Below are 26,182 nucleotides of genomic sequence, written 5' to 3'. Positions count from 1 at the left end.
ATGAAAAACTTGCACAGAGACACCTGGCTCAGTGGTTGAGTGTCTGCCTTTGGCTCAGGTCGTGATCCTGGGGTCCTGGGATTGAGTCCTGCATCCCCTGCTTCTCCCTCTGCCTATGTCTCTGCCTCTCTCTGTGTGTCTCTCATGAATAAATAAAATCTTAAAAAGAAGAAGAAAAGAAAGGAAAGAAAGGAAAGAGAAAGAAAGAAAGAAAGAAAGAAAGAAAGAAAGAAAGAAAGAAAGGAAGGAAGGAAGGAAGGAAGGAAGGAAGGAAGGAAGGAAGGAAGGGAAAAAGGAAGGAAGGAAGGAAGGAAGGAAGGAAGGAAGGAAGGAAGGAAGGAAGGAAGGAAGGAAGGAAGAAAAAGTGAGATGCCTGAGTGGTTCAGCATCTGCCTTCGGTTCAGGGCGTGATCCTGGAGTCCCAGGATCGAGTCCCACGTCGGGCTCCCTGCATGGAGCCTGCTTCTCCCTCTCCCTATGCCTTTACCTCTCTCTCTCTCTCATGAATAAATAAATAAAATCTTTTTTTTAAATAAATAAATAATAATAAAAAGAAAAACTTGCACAAAGCAAACACACCACCATACATGCCCTAGAAACATACCACACAGGCAGGACACCCTGCAGAGAGAGCAGACAATGAAGAACAAGGCATGTATTTAGGAAAGTAAGGAGAGAGTCCTCCTGCAGACCCATTATAATGATGATGCATCCTGTTAAGTTAATCGTACACTGCATCAGAGGTCCCAAAATTAACAATAATTAATTTTTAGAAGAGAGAGAGAGAGGCAACACTGCAGGATTATAGGTTATGAAGGCCACATAAGTGGTGGGGGCTCTGATGACAGAAGGGGGCTCTGAGGAGCTGAGTAACCTGGAAGGGTCTCATGATGGAGAAGAGTTACATAGGGCTTTGAAGCAGGGGGAGGGGATGAGGGAGGGGAGAGGCTGGGAGGGAGGTGCTTCCAGCTGGTTACAAACCAGGGAAATATCAGAAAGGGAGACAGAACATGAGAGACTCCTAACTCTGGGAAACGAACTAGGGGTGGTGGAAGGGGAGGTGGGCAGAGGGTGGGGGTGACTGGGTGACGGGCACTGAGGGGGGCACTTGACGGGATGAGCACTGGGTGTTATTCTATATGTTGGCAAATTGAACACCAATAAAAAATAAATTTATATTAATTAAATAAATAAACAAACAAACAAACCAGGGACAGCCATCCAGGACCTGCTCCATGCCCCAATCAAACACTGGTCAGTCCCAAGAGCTATTTCTGGGCCTTCGTAATTCCGAGCCAAAGCCAGGAAAATCCCAGAGCAACCAAAATGGAATCTGCTGATGGGTAGCAAAGCTGGTTAGTGATACTGACAGTAGTAGTAGTTAAGAGTTGATCAGCAACAACTAATTTTCTTCAGTATACAAGTATGTCCCAAGTACTTCCTGGGACATACTTATGCTAAAAATTTACTTGCTGTTAAACTGAAATTCAAATGTAGCTAGGCATCTTGACTTTGTTAAATCTGGCAACTCTAAATAATAATAATAGCAGTGACATGCAACTGTTGCTGTTCTAAGAACTTAATTCACTTGTCTTGTTTTCATCTTTAAACAACTCAATAAAGAATGTATTGCAACCCCCTTTACACAGACATGGAAACTGACTACAAAGGAGCAAGCCATTCACCTAAGGCTGTGAGGCTTGTTGGTGCCAGAGCAGGATGCTGTTTCCCAACTGAGAAGCTGAACAAGGCCTGGGCCTCCATTCCCTGACACCCAGAGATAGGTGTGGGGACTGAGCCTCCCACAAGTGGTCGTACCAAGAGCTCCTTGTATGATCCTCAAAGAGAATTACCTCGAGAAGCCTCCCCACCAGACTCCAATTTGAGGCATCAAGCGAGCTCTGGGTTTCAAAAACTGACAAATCAAGAGAGTAAGGGAGCCCCAGTTAGTCCTCAAAGAACACAATGTCCCTACATCAGTGGAAAGAATGAGAGAAGCAGCTTCTAGTTGAAAGGTCTAGATAAGCAGCACAGGTCAGCAGGACAAGGGTCTGAGCCAGGCCACGTGCCATCCTTCCTGAGGCCAGAGAAATGGATAAATGACATTCCAGTTTGGCGGCGTGGGGGGGGGGGGGGTGGATAGTATTTGGAGATAGTATTAACTTGAATCTTATAAAACAGATGAGAATGTCACCACACCCCTCAGCGTGACTCTATTTAAAATAATCCTAATGAGCATTTATTGAGCACCTACTACATACTACACATGGAGCTAAATGTTTTCATTGCCCCATCTATGGATGGGACCTCTAAAACTACAGCCCAGTAGGGCATTTAACAATTTTGCAGATGAGGAACCTAAGATTCAGGGAAATCACTTATTCATTCAACTAACTAAAGCACCTACTACACTTTGTTCTTCAGACTCTGTCGTAGGTACTGAGAATACAGGAATGAACCAAACAAGACCCCTGCCTTCATGAAGCTGGTTGGGGCACAGATAAAAAACAAAAATCCATCATGTTGTTTCAGGTAGTAATGCTAAGTGTGATGAAGCAAACTAAAGCACAGTCAAGGAATGGAGGGATAGGGTGGAAGGATCTTAGTTAGGATGGTCAGGAAGATGTCTGGAAAGAGGTGACATTTACACAGAAGTCTGAAGTGAGAGACTGAACATGCATGGGTTTGGGGAAGGGTACCCAAGGCAGAAAGGACAACCAGTGCAAAGGCCCTGAGGTAAGGGTAACCAACACACAACCAAGATAAGGCCAATGGGCTGGAGCAGGTGCGAGAGGGTAGGATGGGTAGAAGATGAGTCTGGAGAGGATGTTTAGGGCAGGTCATCTCTAAAAGATCACTGTGATATGAAGAAATGGATCGATGGATAAATGAATGTATGGAAAGATGGACAGATGAATATGTAGATAAATGGATTTCCATAGATTCCCTTAGGCTGCTACTGACCAGAGGTGAGGACATATGTAGCTCACAAGTTGATAAAAACATGTCCAATGTTCAGATGCCAATTAACCACCTCCCTCAGAGGGCCCCAGGCAAGCACATTCCTTAGTGTATCTCCTATAGAGGAATGTGATCCAAAGTTCAACAGGCAATCTGGGTCTTCATCCAAAGGAAACCATTTGAAGAAGTCCACAGGACGGGGTCTTTGAACACCAGGAAGAAATGTCTTGCCTCCAATCTCTAACTAGGCCAGCGCCCACAGAACAAACTGGCACATCCCTACCACCACCACCACCTGGGATCAGAGGCACCAGCTATACTCTTTCTCAAGTTTTCGAATCTGTTTTGCCCAGCAGATAAAAAAATGTCACCTTCCAGAACAAAGCCAACACTCCCTGCAGGTGACACCAAACACCAAAAGCCCAGCCCCGCAGGGCCAACCCATCCCACAGTCCTTTACCACCTGCTGGACCTTACCTCCAAGTCCTTCTCGAGCTCCAGCCCGGCCTCCATCAGGTTGTGCTCAAACTCCTCCCGCTGCTCCTTCCTCTCCTCCTCCAGGGCATCGAGCGGCCCCAGCTCAATGTCACCGTGGCCCCCAGCACGAGGTTCCTTGCCTGTCTCCCCATTGGAGACAATCGCCAGTGAATGGCCAGGGGAACCCTGGCCAGGGTGCACCCCACGTTTCCGGTAATGGTAAGCAAGCACATAGTCGACCTTCCTCTGGTTGTCGTGGAAGTGCATGCGGCTCAGACGGGCCTCTGAGGACACTGGCTCGCTGGCATCCAGGTAGTTGTTGATGACCTGGTCAGAGAGAACAGGACAGGGACTGAGTTCTGGTGAGGAAGAATGAGAGACAGAGGAGGCTAACCTCTGGGTCAGGGAAGCGAACTAGGAAGCCAACCCCTCAGGCCCAGAGGCCCTGACTCTCCCAGTGAAAGGACAGAGTGACCTAAGTTCCTCTGCCACCCCCCAGCCCACACCGCCCTCCACGCACCTGTCCACAGCCTGGACACCATTGCCTTCATCCCCCCTCTGGCAACCACACACATACGGATGCTCGCATGCACGGTCTATACACACAGCAGCAAAGCCCTGTGCATCCACACGTGCCTGCACCCCAGAGCCCCATGACACTTCTGCACACACACACAGCCCACCTACACACAGCACCTCGCATCAGCTCTCCTGCGCACACATCTGTGCATGCACACGCCAGCCCAGGGCACCCTGACACACATAGCCCGCTGCATGCACTGTGACACAGCCACCCATACCCATCTCCCTGCAGATCTGCTGGCCAGCCTGCAAACACATGCATGCTTACACACATAGGTTACTCACCGGCAAGTTCTCTGGATCCATTGGAACAAAGGCCAATTTCTTGTCACCTGGCCCACCCCAGCCCCACCCCACAGGGATTCACTCTACACTATGCCCCTCTCAGCCCCACATCCTCCTCCTCCCCTTCCTCTGCAGCCACCAGTAGGGACCCTGCCAGAGACCACAGCAGGGGGACCGACTTCTGCTCTCAGCCAGCCTGGAGGTGGGAGGTTGAGAGGAGAGGAGGGAAAAGAACAAGGCGGAGCAGGAGAGGGACTTGCCTCCCTCCCTTTGGGTGTTTCCCTGTTTATTACTGGTTTGATACCCAGCTGCCTCTGCAGCCACCTGAGAGGTCACCTGGGCAACCAGATGAAGCACCAGGCACAGGGGAGAGCTTCCCAGCAGCCACAGCAGAGGTCTGGTTCCTCAGACGTGTGAGGGGAGCCAGGGAGTCTGCAGACCAACAGGTGGGATCACGTGGCCTCTCACACCTCCCCTTCCCTGTCCTTTGACCACAAGACTCCAGGGTGGCTGAGACTTGGAGAAAGAGGGAAGAAAAGGCCCTCACAAAAACCCTGGGCCTCTTTCTCTCTCCTCTCTCTTTCACACACACACACACACACACACACACACACACACACAAACCTGCCCCCCAGGTGGAGAGTGCCCCAGCCCAGAGGCTCCCTTCTGGCCCCCAAAGGGCCAGCCTTGACCAGACGCCAGCACTCACCGAGCCGCTGCAGGAGCTCCCTCCACCGGAGGGCAGGCCTGAGTCCTGGCCAGGGGCTTGGGAACCAGGCACCCTGAGGTACTGCTGTCCATGATTGGGATCCTGGCCCCCTCTGACCACTGCCCGAGGGCTCAGCCGGCGTGGGGAGCCAGGGAGCAGGGGGATATCTGTGAGAAGGAAAGACAAAGGAGGCAAAGCTGCTTCAGGTGACAGGAAACCCAGGACATGAAGAAACTGGGGCACGGAGGGAGGGACACTGGGATATCCCTAAGAAGAAGGCCACACCTCCTCATGGCCTTGGTTAGCCAGGGTCACACTGGCCACAGGGTAGGGGAGAGTGTAGAAGGAAGCAGTGGGATGAGGAAGAGGGTCTCACTCACTACACACACACACAGAAACACACACACAAGCACGCACACACACACGTGCACACACAGAGCAGGAGCCACCAGCAGGAGCTCCGTCAGATGATGGCTGTCATAATCACTTATAATTCCCAGACAAGAGGAGAAGGTGGCTCAGGTGAGCCAGGGTGGGTGAGCACTCCCTGGAGAGACACCCTGAATTAATGCCAAAGGCTTAAGTTTTAGGGTCTTTCCGAGCGCAGCCAGGCCAGACACCCCTCCTGTCGGAGAGAACAAGGACAGACAGACCAGCTGTGAGTCCCCCAAGGGCAGGGGCCTCCTCTGACAAAAGTGCTGCCTCCAATGCCAGTGAGAGGTTTCCCCACACCTGCTGCCTCCACCAGGGCCTGGGAATGCCACAGCCCCTGCTCAGCCCTCCCCAGAGCAGCCCCCTAACACCTGCGGCAGCAGCCAGTGCTATCTCAGAGAACTTCCAGCTTCACCCCTGGAGGGAAGGGCCTCAGGCTGATGACAGAATTGCAGAATGTCAGACCCGGAGGGGACGGAAGCATGAAATACTCTGCTTTGCTCCCAAACGCCCCAGACCAGGCCCCCGGGCTGCCAGGATTTCGAGGCTGACCACACTCCATCTGTCCCCACTTCCAAGAAATACTCCTTCCAGTCAAGAAGCACAGCACAGGGCTCCTGGGCTTAGCCCTCAGCTCCACCACTTGCTCTGAGACCTCTCTGGGCCTGTTTCTCCACCTATAACCTAAGAATCCCAAACTTGCAGGGTAGTAGTGGGAAATCCAGGAAAAGAAGCATCTGCAAAACACCCAGGGCAGTCATTAGCCCAAGGGGGTGCAAGAAAAGGCAATTATGATAATTATTATCATTTTCATTTTGAGCTCTGTATTAAGAAGAAACCACACCATGGATATCCAGCTCAACCCCCAGCACCTGCTATAAGAAGGGATGAACAAAAAGTAGCTTGAAACAGAGCTTTCAGTCAGTCACCAGGCCTTGGAGCAGCCCCTTCCGTGCCCAGCTCTCTGCTGGGCAGTTCAGGAGCCCTAGAACATTTGGTCCCTCTACTGGAAAACCTTAGCACCTCTTTTGTTTTTCTTAAGATTTTATTTATTTATTTATTCATGAGAGAGAGAGAGAGAGAGAGAGAGAGAATGGCAGAGACACAGGCAGAGGGAGAAGCAGGCTCCATGTGGGACTCGAACCCCGGGACTCCAGGATCACACCCTGGGCCAAAGGCAGGCACTTAGCACCTCTTCATGAAGGCAGAGCTGGCAGGCAGGAAGCACAATGAAGGCCAGCAGAGCAAAGCTCTCCTATCTGACTTTTTTTTTTTACACTGCGGGCTCTCATCCCTACTGTGGAAGGCCAGCAAGGCCAGAAGGCTTCCAGGGGAACTGATCCTAATGCTGGTCTTGAAGGGTGGACAACTTCTAAAAAGCAGGGGAAAGAACACAGAAGGGCAGTAGTAGGTGTGTGTGCTGGTGGCGTGATGGAGGGCCTCCAGCTCCGGACATCAAGGAAGGGGCTTCCTTCTTTGGTCCCCAGTCTTGCCTTGTCTCTCCCGCCTTATGCCTTTCTGCATGCTTGCCCACCATCTGGCCCAGAGCAGACTGAGAACAGAGCTCTACAGCCCAGGGAAGGCTTAAAAACCTCCAGATACATGTCTGAGGAGCCCAAGACCACTCTGCTGTATACCTGAGCTGATGACAAAGGGGATGCTCACTCAAGCGTCCTGGACAGCTACATTCACATTCACAACGGTGACTCAAGGTAGGTCAGATTCAGGTCAGCCGCAAACTTTAGGCAAACCACTATCCAGGAGCCACAAGCTCCTGAAGATACAAGTTGGGGTTTGAGGCTGGCCTCCAGAGCCCCACCAGCCATCCCAGGAGCTCTCTTTTCTTGCCTCTGACACATGGACCACAGCTGCCGGAGGCTCTGCTTTCATACCCACCTTCCTCCCCAACCCAACAATGAGAACACAGTATATGGCTGACTTGTGCCAAGTCCAGAAAGACATACCAGGCAGTAACGACACAGAAGTGGAGAGACCCAAGACAGTTGGCCTATACCAGGAAATGAAGGCAGGGGGTGGGGGGTGGGGGTCGTTGTGCATCTTGAGTGAAGCCTGGGCATCAAGAAGAATGGGGTAGGTGAACATAAGGACTCCTCTAAGAAGCTGAAAAACGGTGAATTGAGTTCGATCGGTAAAAACCATCATACATAGCCTATGGAACATGAAACGCATTTGAAAATGATCTTTCTTTAGTTGACCTTTCACTTGGCTCTTGGCACAGGCTGCCTTGCATAACAGATCCCTAGGTGCTCAGGACTTAGCTGCCTCCCTGGGCTGTGGATGCCAGGGGGGCATGGCTCACCCCACTCTGGATCAATAGAATGGATTTTCACAAGGCTTAGACCTAAGGCCTCTTCTCTACACTCTCACCCTTTCCCTGGATATTTTCATTCACTCCTATGGCTTTAATTATTACCTATGTGATCATGACCCTCAACATTTTATCTTTAACTCTTATTTTCTTCCAGCCCCTGGATCAAAACATCCTCTTGCCTATTTGGCATCTCCACTTGGATTCTTCAGAGTCCCTTCAAAACATACACATCAAAACCAAACTTACAATCTGCTCTGCAAGAGGACTCTCTTCCAGGATTCCCCATCCCTATGAATGCCCCCGCTATACTCAGCATACAAACCAAAAATCCACAGGCAGCCTTGAGAGCCTTCTTCCCCCATGCCCCATAGCCAATGTGTCACCAAGCCTAGGAATTTTCCCTGAAATATCTCCCAAATCGATCTGTTTTTCACCACCCTCTATGACTGCCATCGTGATCCAAACTACCGTGCACATCCAGCTGCATTACTCCAATAGCCTCCCAAAAGACACCCCCCTGCTTCCACCATAACTTCCCTTCACTATTCCCCAAAAGGCAGCCATGGGGGTCCTTTCAAAATGTTGAGCTATGACACCCACATGTGTGGAGATTTCTAGTGCTTTCCACCACTCTCAAGCTGCGAGACCCTGCATAACCTGGCCTGCTCACGTCTCCACCTCGCCTCTCCCCGTGTCCTGCTGTATCTCTGAGTTCCAGCCATGCTGCTCTGTCTGCAGTGTCTGGGATACACCACACCGTCTCCCAGCCCAGGGTCTTACACGTGTTCCTCCTTCCGGCTAGAACAAGATTCTTTGTCCAGCTGCTATTTTGATCATTAGGGACCCAGAAAATCAAAAGTAACATATCCCTGTTTCAAAAAGCAGCTGAAGCGACAGAAATATTCAGATACTACAGGCAGAGCTAATTTGCTTCCTCTGCAGACAAGACTGAACTTCCACCACCTGAAGTAGAACAAGGAGGGCCTGGGGGACACACAGACACATGTAAAGTCAGCACAGGAATGCCTCCAAGTTTTAGCCAGTGGACTCTACTGGTCAGCAGGGAACCGTGGAGAGTGGGGTGCTTACTGTCTGGGGTCACCAAATAAAGGCAACCCATTGGTGGCAGCGCGTTGACTGTCCAGTCAAAGGAACCCCTCTGCTCCAAACTTTTGCCCAGATCTGACACCCTGACTGACTCCCCCAGATGGGACTGGCCCACCTTTCAGCCAGCCAAACTGTCATAAGCCTCCTAGAGGATTGCGCTGGGGGGAAAGGTAGGCCCTCTTCACCTAGTCAAAGGGCAACCAGTTGAAAATGACCAGGGGTCTCCTGCTAAGCGCGGACAGAGGACGGCCCGAGCCTGGCTGCAGCCCTGCCCACCTCCACTGCTGCCTTCATTCACTTTCCTCCACCACCTTCAGAGGGACCTCTCTAAATCACATTGCCCCCCTCTCCCACTGAAAGCCCTTCAATGGCTCTCCATTGCCAGAGCAGAAAAGCTCTACCGGGAACAGAAAGATGCTCCATGTGTTCTCCAACCCTGTTCCCTCCCTCCTTCCCATTCCTCTCTTTGGAGCTAGTCTTTCTGAATATTCTTCTTTGCTCCATCTGCTAAGACACTGAAGTACAGTGGGACCACAGGGGTGTGTGATGAGGGGAAGGAGCACTTTTTGAGGAAGGCCATATTCTGGTCTTAGGCTGCTGTTTGGAGGAGCTGCCACCTAAGTGGCTCAAGACCACAGCTGACAGTCTTTTTCAGGCCAGGAATAAGAAATTCAATAAACATCAGGCCGTGATTTGGGACTACATGGGTGTTGCACAGGGGTGTGTGTGTGTGTGTTTGTGTGTGTGTGTGTGTGTGTGTGCGCTCTACAGACAACTGAGAAGTGCTAGATCGACAACCACACTGCTCTCCATCATGCTCCACAACCCTGCTAGGACTCGCCATCATCACTCTGCCACGTGGTGAGCCCCACACTGAGCGGGGGGGACCCTCAGCGCTCCATTCTGGCATTGCCACAATTTCAGAAAAATAATGTATTTTCTCCAACATCAGTTTTTGCTTCCACAATTGAGAGGAGGGTGTCATTACTGTATCTTCTCCCCAGAGGGAGAAGGGTGATGATTCAGCAAGAGGAAATATTACAACCCGTTGGAGGTACATGAGCTACAGAAAATGGGAGGGATTGTTACCCAATCCTACTGCAGGGGCCTCAGGCCCCACCCTGACTTCTCTGCTTCACCCTAGTCACTCTGCCCCAAGTCCCCAGAATTCCCATTCTCTGCTACCCACCAGCCTGCTGACTATTCACCTCCTTCTGGAAGCTCTCCTAAATGAGGCAGGAGAAGCACTAGCTGTGTACCCCCCCCCCCACCCACCCATTACTATAATTTCCTCCCTCTTCAGGGACCATCACACACTTTCTTATCCTTTAGAACTTGCTATTTCAAAGGTGAACTCTGTCCCTTCTAGATGAATCCAACCTCCACCACCCAGAGGCTGCATTAGAGAGGCAGACAAAGGAGACACAGGATCAGAGATCTGAGGGGAAATGAACAGAGACCAAAGGCAGGGAGAGCCCCAAATCTAAATGAACAAGCAGGCAAGGTTTGTTCCAAGGTCCTTCCATTGTCTACCCTTTCACACTGTCCCCTCCCCCAGCCCACTCATGGCCTCCCCCCAACTGTGGTCCTCGTTCCATGCTATGCTTTCCCATCTACCATCAGGGGTTCCTGACACCCACTCCCCCATTTAGCTGTTGGCTGTCTTGTCTTAGAAACCAGTACACTCCAAAGTACAGATAGCCCATGTTGGCATCGTGAGACAACATAAGTAAAAGCATTCTGGAAACCCTAAAGGGCTCTGGAGATGTCCCTAGCACTGCATATATACAGGGGCCAGGGTCCGGTTTTACTGGGAGGAATATTCTCCAATGGTGGGCACTGCAGTACCATGCTAGGTGAGGGGAGAGAGGTTGCAGGGCAAGGATTCTCTCTGGACCTTTCAAATCATGTCATGGCTCCTGGACAGTTAAGTGAGAATCTTCAGGGTCACACTTCAGAGTGAGGAGCGAGCCCAGCTCTTCTGAGTAGGGGAGCCCAGCACATACAGGCTGTGGAGACTCAGGAGGGTACAGAGAGTTCAGGCAGGAGGGGATGGCAGGAAAACTGGAGCAAAGGGACCAAGAGGCACAGTCAAGAGCAAGGCAGCAGCAGGCTGAACAGACTGGGAGCCAGAAGTGGGTTCACCAGGCAGGGAGGAGGGGGAGGTGAGTCATCAGGGCCCTGGGAGGTTTTCAGAGTCTCCAAGAAAGAACAGCAGGATTCAGTGTCCTGTGGGAGCTGGACCTCCAGGCAGCAGGGCTCTTCCTCAAAGCTTCCCTCATGGTGTAATTACTGCTTCATTTACTAACCATGGGCAGGAAAGTGTGAAGTGAAAGGCAGGGCCACCTCTCTCACCAGCCTTTCAAGGCCACTGCTTCCAGCAAAGCCAGACAGTCCAGGGCTACCTTATGGGGGACAGTGCATCCACACTCTCGCAGGCCAGGAACAAGACTCCAGGTGGGCCTCAGAGAGACCAGGGCACTTTCAGATTTTGAGGAAGCTAACCTGGTCCCTCCCCAAGCATCCTGGGACGGATGGATTGTATTCTGTTATGGTTAACTTATGCTGGAGTCTTACTCTGCTTTCTTACATGCATTTGACAGTTAAAACTTGAGGCTCCAAGCTTAAAATTTAGACCCAAAGGCCCTGCCCAACATTTCCTATTGAACAGCATCTTTCTCAGACTCTGCTTGTGGCCAGAGTAACAGAAGAATGGTCTTCCAGTCCCCTCCACACAAAAGAACCATTAGCCAATCTGCCTCTTGGGCTCTGCTTATCTTGACTCAAAAATAGCCCTCTCTCCATTGATGCTCAAACATCCTCTTTAAAAAAAAAAAAAAAAAGATTTTATTTATTTATTCATGAGAGACACACAGAGAGAGGCAGAGACATAGGCAAAGGGAGAAGCAGGCCCCCTGTGGGGAGCCTAATGCAGGACTCAAACCCAGGACCCACGATCATGACTTGAGCCAAAGGCAGACACACTCAACCACTGAGACACCCAGATGCCCCAAACATCCCCTTCCTAATGGTGATATGGCCACAGTGTACATCCTTATCTTGAGCCTGGATTAGGAAAAGCTTACTGTCCTCCCTGCCACTAAGCTTGCTTCCCTCTGATACTTGGGTCACAACCTGACCAAGTTACTCCCATTCAGTGGTTTCCACTCTTCTTAGATGAAAATGAAAACCAGACTAGACTGTCTGATACGAACACAGAGTCTTTCATGATCTGGGCCATGCCCACCTGTCTGATATTCCTTCATCTCCAAACATGCATCCCTGGCCTGCTTACCCCTTCCACCACACCCCCACCACGCACATGCCATCTGGCCATGCTCTAAGCACAACTGTCCGTCTTTGGGGCATGGAAGTATGTGGAAGTATGTGTCATCTTTCACATCTCTATTCATTTCAGAATGATTTTACTTCCTGGCACTATGCAATATATTGGAAATATTAGACTTGCCCTAGGTTCTCACAAGGAAGGCACACTCATGAGGAAAAGAGACTAATAAGGAGATAATTTCAGGAACAAGAGAAAAGCTAGAGCTGGAGTATGAACAAGGGCCTATAGAAGCAGGAGCCCACAGCTCTGCTTAGAGCTAGCAGGAAAGGCCTCCCAGAGTACATGGCTTTTGAGAAGCATCTACAAAAGGTAAGCAGGCATATTCCAATGGGTGAGGGAAGAAAAGAGATTGTGGGGAGAAAGGCAATCATTTGTATGTGCTTTGCAATCATCTGCTGGGCCTGGCTGTTTCATATCATCAACCTTCTGAGAGCAGGGCATGCCTTCTCCTCCTCATGTTCCTTTCCCACCCACATGGTCCCAGCAGGTGGCCAGCTATGTGGTGGGATTGAAGGAGCAAAAGAAAAAGGACCTTTTTGGTTTATAATACACACTTTCTACCATGGCTTATGAGGCCCCTTACTATCTTTTCTGTTGACCTGACAGTATCAATCATCTCCTGCTGGCCACTCCTCCCTCCCTCTGTCTCTATCTCTGTCTCCCTGTCTCCCTGTCTCCCTGTCTCTCTGTCTCTCTGTCTCTGTCTCTCTCTCTCTCTCTCTCTCACACACACACACTCACATATACCAGACACACTGAACTATCAGCAGCTTCTAGAAAGCGACCTGCTTTTTCTTATCTTTGGTCTTTGATCTTTGGCATTATTCTCCCTTCTGCCCTTAAACAGCTCTTCTTAACCAAGACTACTTGACAAGTCCCTTCCTGGTAACATTCTTAACACCTCTCATCCTTTTAAAAAAGCCTTTTAACAAAGACCACTTGCGGTCGATGCTCAGACCAAAGACCCTAAAAGTGCAAACCCAGGTCAAGAAAAGAATAAGCATTTCAGGACATGCTTCCCTTAGTAACAAAACCCACAGACTGGGATCTGGATGAGTTTCCCAAATGAAACCTACTCATGGGTAGCCCATCCTACACTGCGGTTTGGAGAGTGGCTGATGAGATTAAGGTATAAATGTCCCTTCCCCTCTGTAGGAGGAAGTGGCCAGTCTACAGCATAATTGATCAAAACTGTTCTGTTAGCTAATCATAACCTGTTGTGCAAGTTCAACATGAAAAGAGCAAAATGATGCAATGGTGAGCAACACGTAACCCTTCCTCCACCCCCTCTAATACATACCACACACACATGCTTGCACACACGCACGCAAACACACTTTATGAGGGTGACTGACTCCTCTCCTGGACATACTTGGTGAGTCCCCACAATGTCCCCCATCTTCCTCCATCACCCACAAACATCTCCCACCTCTTATCTCCTCCCCCTGGTATAACCAATATTGATGATCTCTGTCTTATTCCCAGCTCTCCAAAGAAGGTGGAACAGATTTCTGTTGCCCAAAATGGACTGGGTCCGAGGCTAAAGCTCCTGTAATCATAGCTTCCTGCCCAGGCTCCATAGGCTTTTGGATCTGGATGAGATACGAGGAATTCAGCAGACAGGAGGAACATGGATGAACCTCAGAATTTTATAAAATATCCCAAATACATGTATAATCTATAGGAAATTGCTCAAAAGTTTTCTCTATGCTACAGACATGGTTAACTGATATGAGTAAAGTTCGTATCATACAGACAATAAGCTACATCTGTCAGTTGTGCTCTCCTTGAGGACAGGAAGAGTGCCTATCTTGGTATGTTTAAACCAGGTATGTTTAGCCCCAAGCATGAGGACTTGCACATAACTGGCTTTGGGAGCAGGACAAGTATTTTCCCACAGCTTGGGAAAAGGGAATTCTCAATATCAAGCACCAACTAAGATGGCTAACACCGCGTAGAAGCTTGAAGAATTGTTCACAAACACACTGGAGACACTTCAAGGGACTCCCATAATTGCCATAATTGCTGGGTCAAACTTTTTAAAAGGACTGGAGATCCCATAATAACTAGTGAGGGGGGGGGGAGCTTGAGAGACACATTTTTAAATTTCTCATAATTCCATTTCTATTAGGCTGCTGTGGCCTAGCCAAATACAAATTGTTCTTACTTAAAACCAGATGTGTCCTCATTTGACTATCAGTGATATGATATCACCACATTCCAAAGGACAAAATCAAGAGAAGTAGTTCTGGAGAAGGAGAAACAGAAGCACACAACAGCCACTCTATGGGGAGGCAGAGATGGCTGTGGGAAGCCAGACTTAAAATATTAGCATTCAGCAATTGGGAAAAGTGAGGACCAGTGGAGAACTGGCTGGTTCTCAACCCTAGACACATAATTAGAATCATCTAAGAAAGTTAAAATATTGATGTCTGGGCTCCACCTCAAGATTTGGACTTAATTTGTCTGAGGTGCTCTATTGTGCCTCCAGGGGTGAGGTCCCTGGTCTACAGAATCAAAAATATGAGCAGAGATATAGTCACAAGGTCTTGGCATATGAAAGAAAGGAGTATCACTTAGAACTTGAATAAAGTAAAAAAAAAAAAAAAGAACTTGAATAAAGTAAGCTTAGGACAAAACTCAGTGCCACTTAGCACAGCCAAAATAAACATTTTGAGCTAAAGACCTGCCTTGGCCTAGGTGTTATAAAAAAAAAAAAAATGGGTGCTGCATGAACCCAGAAGCAAGGGAAGCCTGTCACTGGAGAAGGAAAAGAAAGCTACCATGCTTGGCACCCCACGAGCAGCCCTTGGTCCACTGGCTATAGAAGCGGTGTGTTGCGGGGAGCCCTGGGTAGCTCAGCAGTTTAGGGCCTGCCTTCTTTGGTCCAGGGTGTGATCCTGGAGTCCTGGGATCGAGTCTCACATCAGGCTCCCTGCATGGAGCCTGCGTCTCCCTTTGCCTGTGTCTCTGTCTCTCTCTGTGTGTCTCTCATGAATAAATAAATAAAATCTTTAAAGAAGAAGAAGAAGAAGAAGAAGAAGCAGAAGCAGTAGCAGTGTGTGCTTTAACCGGGGTTAAGACCCTCCACTTCTGCAGCTTTGGTTCAGCTTATTGACTTCTAAGGCATACTGGAGAGCTTGGATAATAATACAAGCTTGAGACTCAGAGGGGGTAGGAATGAGTTCTACACAGTCCAAGTAAATTCAAACACTAAATGTCATTAAATGTAGTTAACTGGTACCTGAATAATTTGATATAGTTAATAGATGAACTGGAGGCTCACCTACCTGCCATAACGAATAGAAAGGCAAGTATCTTCCTCTAAATTGAAACCATAAATATGTGCCATTCCAGGAAAAACCTCAAGATCAACATATAGGACCATCACAATATGGTATGCAGTTAAAAAGCAACTTTTTAAAAAGGTGACCCTCAGGCAGAATTTTATCACTTCACCTCACTTCAGAGGAGCAGGGATAGCCAAGTCCCATAACTAGGGCCTTGGTTGAATCCTTCATAATGAGATTTTTATTGAAAAAAATGTTTTTAAATATGCAACTGTATCTCCAGTTCATACATTATTTTCATAATTTCTCCCTCTCTTCCCTCTAATCCAATCTGAAAACCATTGAGTTCCAAAGAAGAAATCAAATTCAAGTGTAGCCTCTCAAAGAATTGTGTGGGTTTCAAGCACAAATAAAATATGTATTTCACATTTAAAACAACACTCACAATGCCTTCATCTGCTTCCTCCAGCTCGCACTAGTCAGTTAATCACTTTAAATTTTTTTAAAGTTTTTTAATATTTTAAAGAAGAAACTGAATCTGTTGGCCAACTAATATCATACCAATTCACTATAAATTAATTCCTTCATTCACAGAAGTTGAACAAACAATCCCAAAATTCGTAAGGAACTGCAAAAGACCCCAAATAGCCAAAGCAATCTTGAAAAAAAAAAACAAATGCAGGCATCACACTTCCAGATTTCAAGTTATATTACAAAGTGATAGATTAAAACAGCATGGTACTAGCATAAAAATAGACACATAGCTCAATGGGTCAGACAGAAAACCCAGAAGTGGACCCACAAGTATATGGTCAATCAATCTTTGACAAAGGAGGAATGAATATCCAATTGGAAAAAGACAGTCTCTTTAACAAGTGGTGTTGGAGAAACTGGACAGCAATATGCAAAAGAATGAGATTGGTCCACTTCTTAAATCATACACATAAATAAACACAAAATGAATTAAAGATCTCAATGTGAGACCTGAAACCATAGAAATCCCTGAAGAGAACACAGTAATCTCTCTGACATGGCTATAGCAACATCTTTCTAGATACTGAGGCAAGGGAAATAAGTAAAAATAAACTGTTGGGACTGCATCAAAATTAAAAGTTTCTTCACAGTGAAGGAAATGATCAACAAGACTAAAAGGCAACCTATGGAATAGGAGAAAATTTTTTTTTAAATTTTTTATTTATTTATGATAGTCACACAGAGAGAGAGAGAGAGAGAGAGGCAGAGACATAGGTAGAGGGAGAAGCAGGCTCCATGCCGGGAGCCTGACGTGGGATTTGATCCTGGTCTCCAGGATCGCGCCCTGGTCCAAAGGCAGGCGCTAAACTGCTGCGCCACCCAGGGATCCCGGAGAAAATATTTATAAATGACATATCTGATAAAGAGTTATTATCCAAAATATATAAGAACTGATAGAACTCAATACCTAAAAAACAAATAAATTTTAAAACGGTCAGAAGATATAAACAGACATCTCTCCCAAAGACACATAGGTGGCCAATAGACACATGAAAAGATGCTCAACATCACTCATCATCAGGGAAATACAAATCAAAACAACAATGAGATATGACTTCACACCTGTCAGAACAGCTAAAATCAACGACACAAGCAACAAATGCTGATGAGAATGTAGAGAAAAAGGACCCAACATGCACTGCTGGTAGGAATGTAAACTGATGCAGCCATTGTGGAAAAATGGTATGGAAATTCCTCAAAAAGTTAAAAGTAGAACTGCTGTATGATACAGGAATCACATTACTATTTACCAAAAAAATGCAAAAACACTAATTCGAAGGGATACATGCACCACTATGTCTACAGTAGCATTATCTACAAGAGCCCAATGGATAAAGAACATGTGATACACACACACACACACACACACACACACACACACACACAAATGGAATACTATTTGGCCATAAAAAAGAATGAAATCTTGCCATTTGCAACAATATGGATAGAGCTAGTGAATGCCAAGTGAAATAACTCAGTCCGGGAAAGACAAATACCATATGATCTCACTCATATGTGGAATTTTAAAAACAAAACAAATAACCAAAGAAAAAAGAAAGAGAGAGAGACAAACCAAGAAATAGACTCTTAACTATAGAGAACAAACTAAAGGTTACCAGAGGAGAGATGAGTGGGGGACTGGGGAAATAGGGGATGGGGATTAAACAGTCATTTATCAATAATATAAATAAAATAAATAAAATAAAATAAAATAAAATGAAATAAAATGAAACAAAAAGAAATGAGATCATGCTTGCAAAGCTTAGTGCTCAGTAGATGCTCAATAAATAGCAGTTCTTATTATCAATATCATCATCATTTGGGGACTTTGGTAACAGACAGATAAAACTATACTAAAAAAAACTCATTCCTTCATTCAGAAACCATTTAATAAGCATTTACCACTCCCTGTCCTGCCCTGTCCTGCTGAAACTTGAAGACTTCAGAGCCTTACTTGGAGAGACAGGTGTGTAAATCTGCAACTTTAATACAGGAAAATAAGTGTGACCATGCCACACCAAAATTATCATTTTTTGAGAAACCCCTAAGACAGAGACTTCTAGCTGCTTACCAAAAAAATCTATGCTCTCCTCTTCTTTCTGGGCACACAGCTAGACCCTATTTCCTGGCCTCTCTTGCAATTAAATGTAGCTACAAGACCAAATTCCAGCCAGAGGGATGTGAACAGAGAGGCATGTCCTACTTCCAGACCTGGCCCATAGAAACTTTCTGTGCATGCTCCTTCATGCCCTTCCATGTTTTTCTCCCCTTTCAGATAACTGGGAGGACAACCCTGAGGGCCACCTTGGCAGTCATAGTTGAAATTGGCTAAGCCATCATGCTAGCTCCCTGAAAAGCTATATGGCTAAGAGCCACCTAGCTCTAACAAGCCAACTTGTTTACTCACCTGGATTATTGCTTTAGCAAGAGGTAAACTGTCAGGTTTTACTCATTTATTTTTTGATCTATTCCTTAGCAGCTACCTGAGTGTTAGCCTAACTAATATAGCACCCTTCCTTCACTAGCAATGCAGACAATAATAACTCTACCTACAAGATCAGTAATTAGCCCACTGAGATACCATCAGAGTCAAACATCCACATGCCAGAGCCCTGCTCAACAGACCCCTTCCCAAACTTCTCCCAACCCCATGGATTTAACAGCCCCCTCATAATTTCTGCAAACCACAAATGGGGAGAGATTCTCAAAAGTAAGGCCTATATATCATCTTTGACCTTCACTGCAGCCTGGCACACAGCAGGTGCTCAATGAAAGAGTGGATTAAAAAATCGAAATGCTGAAAAGATTAGCAGAAGGATTTCTCTCCTATGCTTTGTGCAAAATAACCACCCCTTCCCCTCATGCTTTGTGCTATAGAATTCCAGAACTGTGGTTATGTTGAGTTTAAGTACTGCTAAGCAGTAACAAAGCTGATTTTAAAGAAAAGTGTGGCCTTGCCTGTAGGCACCTCCATAGTCCAACTCTCCCTTAAGACAAAAATTAAGGCTGGGATCTTAGCTTCTCATTAAAATTAAATAAACACAACAATTTCACTCTTTTCTAAATCATGAAGATCACTTTTGAATTAATATTAGAAAGTCCTGTGATTTCTGGCCTTTGCCAATGACCTACATCTGAAAATATTTGTCAACAAAATACTTTTTGACTAAAAACCTGCTGACAAAAACTAGTTTCCAGTACCGATAAAATCACTGATCCTGGCTGGAAATTCTTCTATAAACAGCTACAAAACAGAACAAATGACACAAGCCAACCATTTCAAGCACTGAACAATCATCAGCATGGAACTGCAATTCCTGAGAACAGAAAGTCACAAATGTAACTCCATGAAAACACATTATTGACTGGAGTTCAGGGAGCAGGAATCCAAGCAAGCAAAATCCCATGGAACTGAGGAGGCAGAAGTCAAGGCTTGGAGCAGCTACAATGGCTGAAAATTATGGGGCAGAGCACAAGAGAGGAGGAATCTATGCAAAGAAAATTCTCCAGAGAGACCTCTGGGGACCTTCATGAGTCCTTGGCTGAGAGCAAGACTCCACATGCATAAGGGTGAAATGTATGAGGCTGACCAGAGAGAGGCTACCACACACTGAGATCAGAACAAGATGCTGGAGGTCAAACAGTCCTGGAAGACGCTGAAGTTCCATCCCAGGCAGAGCAGCAAGACCTCATTAACATGTCCTAACATTTCGGACATCCAGCTGAGACACAAGACCCCATTCTAGAGTGAGAACCACACACTAGAAAAATATTTATAGTAGACTATCCCTAAAAAAGAAGCTTCTAAGGCCAATCCCTGAACATATCAATAGGGGAGACAGACTTGAGAGGTTAAGTCTTACCGAGTTAGAGAATCATGAAAAATACCTTGCATTTTCCACATTATATACCTTAATGAAGCAGAAAACCAAACCTAAATATTAAACTCAAAGGGATCGGCCAGTAGTTGAACTGCATGCCAGAAAACTTTTCTTAAAATAAATTTTTAACTCTTCTGAAAGAAAGATAATGTCATATCAAGCACAATGTCTATTTCACCATCAAAACTTACTAGACACACAAGAAACAGGAATAAGTGGCCCATGAAAGGCACAAAACAAGTAATAAAAACTCATCTCAGTCCTCTGGCCTTTTTCACTAGGTCCAGAGGGATCTGGAGCCAATTTACTCTACCCCCAACATCATGAAAGATTCACACCTCCATTGTTCTCACTGGAAAAGGCTGGTCAAGGCTGCTGGGCCAGCCTTGGTCATACACAGAGACACAGCCTGGGCTGGATCTGGCCCTGTCAAAGGGACTGGTGTTTTGTTCTCATCACTCCTTTCCAACTCTGATGTTTATGCTTCTAAAATAAACAGGACTTAATCACCAAAAGCAAACAACACACACACACACACACACACACACACACACACACACACCTGATCTCAAGAGAGCCCAAATATTGGGTTTAACAAGAAAAGACTTAAAGCAGAAAACATAAATATGTTCTAATAAATAAAAATAAGTATGGCCTTAATAAATAGATGATATGGAAACTGCAAAACTGCAGAGAAATAGAAAATATAAACAAAAATCAATATAATTGGTTTCACACTTTCTGATTTCAAAACTTACTACAAGCACAGCAGTTAGGCAAGGACAAGAAATAAAGACAGCCAAATTGGAAAGAAAGAATTAAAACTGTCACTATTTTCAGATGACATAATATTACATATAGAAAACCCTAAGACTATCAAAGAACTGTTAGGACTAATTCAGTAAAGTTGCAGTATACAAAATCAAGTACAAAAAAAAAAAAAAAAAAAAAACCTTACTACAAAGCTACTGTGGTACTGGCATAAGGATAGAAAAATTGGTCAGTCCCTAGAATCAAGACTGCAGAAATAAAACCTTAAATTTCAACAAAGGCACTAAGAGGCGGGGAAAGAAATGGGGAAATAGTACCGGGACAACTGGATATCCTCACAAAAAAGAAGGAAGTTGAACTCTTTCCTCGCACCATACATAAATATTAACATTTTCAAAAATAGATACCAGACCTAAATGCAATAGCTGAAGCTATAAAACATTTGGAAGATAACACAGGAGTAAATCTTTATTACCTTAAGTTAAGCAATGGTTTCTTAGCTATTATACCAAAAAGCACAAGTTATCAAAGACAGACAAATTGTCTTTCAACAAAATTAAAAATGTTTCAAAAGACACCATGAATGGGGTACCCGGGTGGTTCAGTCAGTTGAACATCTGACTCTTGATTTCAGCTCAGGTCATGATCTCAGGGTCGTGAGATGAAGCCCCACTTCAGGGTCCATGCTGAGTCTGATTAAGACTCTCTCTCTCTCTCCCCCTCTCCCTCTACTCCTCCCCCTGCTCCTGCTCCCTCCCTAAATAAATAAATAAAATCTTTTTTAAAAAAACAGATACCATTAATAAAGTGAATATGCAACCTAGAGAATGGGAGGAAATATTTCTAAGTCATATATCACAATAAGGACTTGTATCCAAAATATATATAGGACTTTGCAACTCAACAATTAAAAACCAAACAACTTAATTTGAAAATGAGCAAAGTATATGAAGGGACACTTCTCCAAAGAAGATAAGCAAGAAATATTCAATAGCACATGAAAAGACATTTAGCATCATTAGTCATTAAGGAAACGCAAATCAAAACTACAGTGACATACCACTTTACGCGACTAGGATAGCTATGATTTTGAAAAAGACAAACAATAACAAGTGTTGGTGAGGATGTGGAGAAATTAGAACCTTCAGATGTTGGTGGTGGGAATGTCAAATAGTATGGCCATTTTGTAAAACAGCCTAGTAGTTCCTGAAAAAGTTAAACACAGAGCTTCTATAAGACCCAGCCATTCTACTCTAGGTATGTACCCAAGAGAAATACAAACATACACATACACACACACACACACACACACACACACAAACTTATACTTGAACATTCATATCAGCATTATTCATAGTAACCAGAAAGTGGAAATCCAAATGTCTATCAAATGATAAATGAACAAATGTGGTATATCCACAGAAGGGAATATTATTCAGCTATAAAAAGAACTGAGCTATTGACCCATGTTATGATACAACTGAACACTGAAAACATGCTCAGTGAAAGAGCAGTTTCAGACACAAAACACTATATAGTGTGTGATTCCACTTATATTAAATATCCAGAATAAGCAAATCCATGGAGACAGGGAATACATTAGCAGTTGCCAGGAGTTAGAGGGAGGGAGGAAAGGTGAACAGCTGTCAATGAGTATGAGGTTTCTTTTTGGATGATGAAAATATTCTAAAATTAGAGAACAGTGATGGATGCACAATTCTATGAATAAAAATTACTAAACTGCACATTTTTAAAGGGTGGATTTATGGTATGTGATTATATCTTAATAAATCTGGCTGGTGGTCAAAATAAAAATTCCTAGAATTGAAAAGTACAGGGGCACCTGGGTGGCTCAGTGGTTGAGTGTCTGCCTTTGACTCAGGTCATGATCCCAGGGTCCTGGGATCAAGTTCTGCATTGGGCTCCCCACGGGGAGCCTGCTTCTCCCTCTGCCTATGTCTCGCCTCTGTCTCTGTGTCTCTCACGAATAAATAAATAAATAAAATCTTTTTTAAAATTCCTATAACTGAAAAGTACAATAATGCAAAAGAAAAACTTCATTCGATGAGCCTGACAGCAAACTGGAGAAGGCAGAGAAAAGATCAGTGAAGTTAAAGATGGACTGATAGAAAAAAAAAAAAGATGGACTGATAGAAACAATCTGATCTAGAGAACAGAGGACTGAAGAATGAAAAAATTCAACACAGTCTCAGGACCTGGTGGGATCATGTGGGTCTAATATACATGTTAGAAAAAGAAGAGAATAAAAATGGAGCAGAAAAATAATTGAAGAGTGAGTGAAATTATCCCAAAAGTTGATAAAATACAGTAACGTCCACATTCAAGAAGGTCAACAAACTCAAGGAGGAAAAATACAAAGAGAATCACTCCTGGACACACCATAGGCTGACTGTCGAACACCAAAAATAAAAATAAAATATGGAGAGCTACCAGAGGGAGGTATTACATACAAGGAAAACAAAAATCTGGACTAAGGCTGACTTCTCATCAAAACCATGGAGACCGAAAGAGAACACCTGGAGTCTTGAAGGGAAAAACCTGTCAACCTATTAATTTTGCATCTGATGCAAGTATTCTTCCAAATGAGAATGAAATAAAAACACAAGCTGAGAGGGGCGCCTAGGTGGCTCAGTCAGTCGAGTCCGAGCTCTTAGTTTCAGCTCAGGTCCTGATCTCAGGGTCATGGGATCAAGCCCTGTGTGGGCCTCCATGCTCAGTGGCAAGTCTGCTTGAGGTTCTCTCCCTCCCTCTCCCTCTGCCCCTCCCCCTGCTTGCACTCTCTCTCTCTCTCTCACTCTCTCTAATAAATAAACAGAATCTTAAAAAAAAATAGAAGCTGAGAGAATTTGTCACCAGCATATCTGCACTTCAAGACATTCTGCAGAAGGTTCTTCAGGCTGAACAGAAATGATACCAGATGGAACTTGGGGAACTGTTCCGTGGAGCTTTTTATATGCTATAAGCCACCACTTTTCAAATTAGAAGTTTTAACCCAATGGCTTGGGATCTACAGGTTCGCAAACAGCAATTTTTAAAAACATAATAGAGTGGAGTGGGCCAGGGAAGAATAAAACACAAGCACCACCTGAAAAAAAAATCAGAAACAATAAATGCTCACGTGATGAATAATACTCTTTCCAAAAATCTATTAATGAAACTACAGCTCATTAGGTTGGGCAATGTCTCATATAAATAGCACAAATATCACTGTGACATTCTTCTTAAAGTTTAATGTGGATGAACTAGAACTAGTCTCCTTCTATTAGACGATGAAACCCATGTAACTTGCTGGCTGTTTTCTGACCTGTCAGAAAGTTCACAGATAAATTTTTGTTCAACTGCAGTACCTATTCTTAGTCTAGGTTTTATGATATAATACTGTGCTCCCAAGTCTTCATTATTTGGCATTTGTTCATTTAAGGATTATTGTTACCTAGGTTTTCCTCTTCTGCAAACTGTTTGAAGATTAATAAAAAGCAGAAATAGTTATTTGATACAGGCAAAAATAAAAACAGATTAAAAAGGAATTTGAGTGAAGAATAATTACCAAAAATATTTAAAAACAGGGAACTTTTTTATTTTATCTGTATTTAAATGTTTTTCACGTTGGAAGTATAGTATTGCTTTTTTTAAGCTATTTTTATTTAGCTAGTGATGAATATCAGGCACCAAGGACTGCTAGAAAGTGTGGATTATCCCTGTGTCAGTGAAGAAGTTGTAGGATACAAGGTATTAAAAGAGAAACAGGCCCCAAATGGAGTCATTTGCACAGGTGCGGGTGCAGACACACACAGATACACAGACACCCAGCAAACCAGCAGGTCTAACCTATCCCAGGAATGTGACCTTTTATCCTGGGAATGTGACCTTTGAAAGGTTTGTCTGAAATTCCCTGATCAGCACTGGTTAAGTAATAAACTGTACAATAAAAGCACTTTCATCCCTTTCCCCCTTTTCATCCCTTTCCCCAATCAAAAGATGATTTCCCAGCCTGAAACATTCCTTTTTCTTTTGCTAATAACTTTTTGCCTCACCCTCCTTCCTATGAAAACCTTCCATTTTGTAGGACTCCTCAGAGCTCCCCTCTACTTGCTAGATGGGATGCTGCCCAATTCATGTGTCATTTAATAAAACCAATTAGATCTCCAAATTTACTTGGTTGAAATTTGTTTTTTAACAAATTGTGTTTGCTCAACAGAGGGAGGAGTGACACCAGCTCATTGTGAGAACTGCAATCCTTCAGTAGTTTCATTTCAGAGAAAGTCACCTAGATGGAGAGTTGTCAGACAGACAGACTTAAAAGGCACTTCCTTGAAATTTCTGGAGGAAAAGCAAGGTTGTCAGTAGGAGTACAAGAAAGACATTTAGTACATATTGAAATAACTATAGTGTGGTCAGGCTAATGTCATTGGTGTGGTCTGAACAGGTCAAAGTTTGACTCTATCCCCTCCTTCCCATGACCATCAACAGTGGATAAGGATGCTAAAGTACTGAGATCATCATAGGGTACCAAGAGTCTAGAATGTAAGGTCTTGACAGGCAGGTGCCTATTGATCTTTGTAACTCCAACAGTGAGCATAGTATCTGGCATACAGTACAGCTCAGAGGTGTCCTCTAAACTGATCTGAGCTGCACTTACAAGTGGAATATATTGAGTCAGATTTGCTAGAGCCCATCAGGACACTAAGTACATCTTCTTCCCCCTGTGGTCACAAGATCAGCTTCCCATGCCTCTAGAAACCCTAATGTGGAACTCAGGTAACCACGCTGGTGAAAACATGTCTCCAATGTAGAGCACAGTGGCACATTTCCTTACAAGTTTGGTTATGACAACCAGCCTTCTTGGGCTTGGTCTCGCTAGATAAACTAACCATGATTCCAGACTGGAAATACAGCTGACTCAAACAACACAGAGTTAGGGGTGCCAATCTCATTGTGCAGTTAAATATCTGCATGTAACTTTTGACTCCCCCCAAAACTTAACTACTAATAGACTACTGCTCATTGGAAACCTTACCAGTAACATAAACAATTAGTGCATGTTTTATATACGTATTAGATACTACATTATTAGAATCTAGAGAAAAGAAAATGTTAAGAAAATTATAAGGAGAACATATACACCTCTAGTACTATACTATAAAAAAAATCTGCATATTACTGAACCCACGCAGTTCAAAGCCATGTAATTCAAGGGTCAACTATAGCATATAGGCACAGCCCTGCCTGGACTGTGACCACGGCACTTCCCTAACAGCCTTGCAAAATCAGTATCTCCCTTAAAGCCCCAGGTCTCCCCACATTTCCCACCACCCCTCGTGCTGGTACCTACATACACTTCCTTTTAATGACTTCTTATAAACAGAACAAAAGCCACAAGGTGAGGTGCTGGGGAAAACAAGTTTGAATTCCAGCCTTACCCCTCTGTGATTATTCGGTGGTTAACACAAT

At 44.9% G+C, this 26,182-nt stretch overlaps 1 protein-coding gene across 3 annotated transcripts in view; it reads right to left on the bottom strand.

The window, feature by feature from the left end:
• The window catches only part of ANO2 (anoctamin 2), a 343,520-nt gene that overhangs the window by 315,272 nt on the left and 2,066 nt on the right, over positions 1-26,182 (bottom strand). For all 3 annotated transcript variants that reach the window (XM_077871350.1, XM_077871352.1, XM_077871354.1), the window contains exons 2-3: positions 5,015-5,181; positions 3,439-3,765 (exon numbers count right to left, since the gene is read on the bottom strand). In XM_077871350.1, coding sequence (XP_077727476.1) covers positions 3,439-3,765; positions 5,015-5,181 — 494 coding nt within the window. The remainder of the gene's footprint in view (positions 1-3,438; positions 3,766-5,014; positions 5,182-26,182) is intronic.

This window comes from Canis aureus, chromosome 25 (assembly GCF_053574225.1).
Source record: "Canis aureus isolate CA01 chromosome 25, VMU_Caureus_v.1.0, whole genome shotgun sequence".
Taxonomy (NCBI): Eukaryota; Metazoa; Chordata; class Mammalia; order Carnivora; family Canidae; genus Canis; species Canis aureus.
Note: the sequence above shows the minus strand (reverse complement) of the source record. Positions and strands in the feature narration are given on the sequence as shown.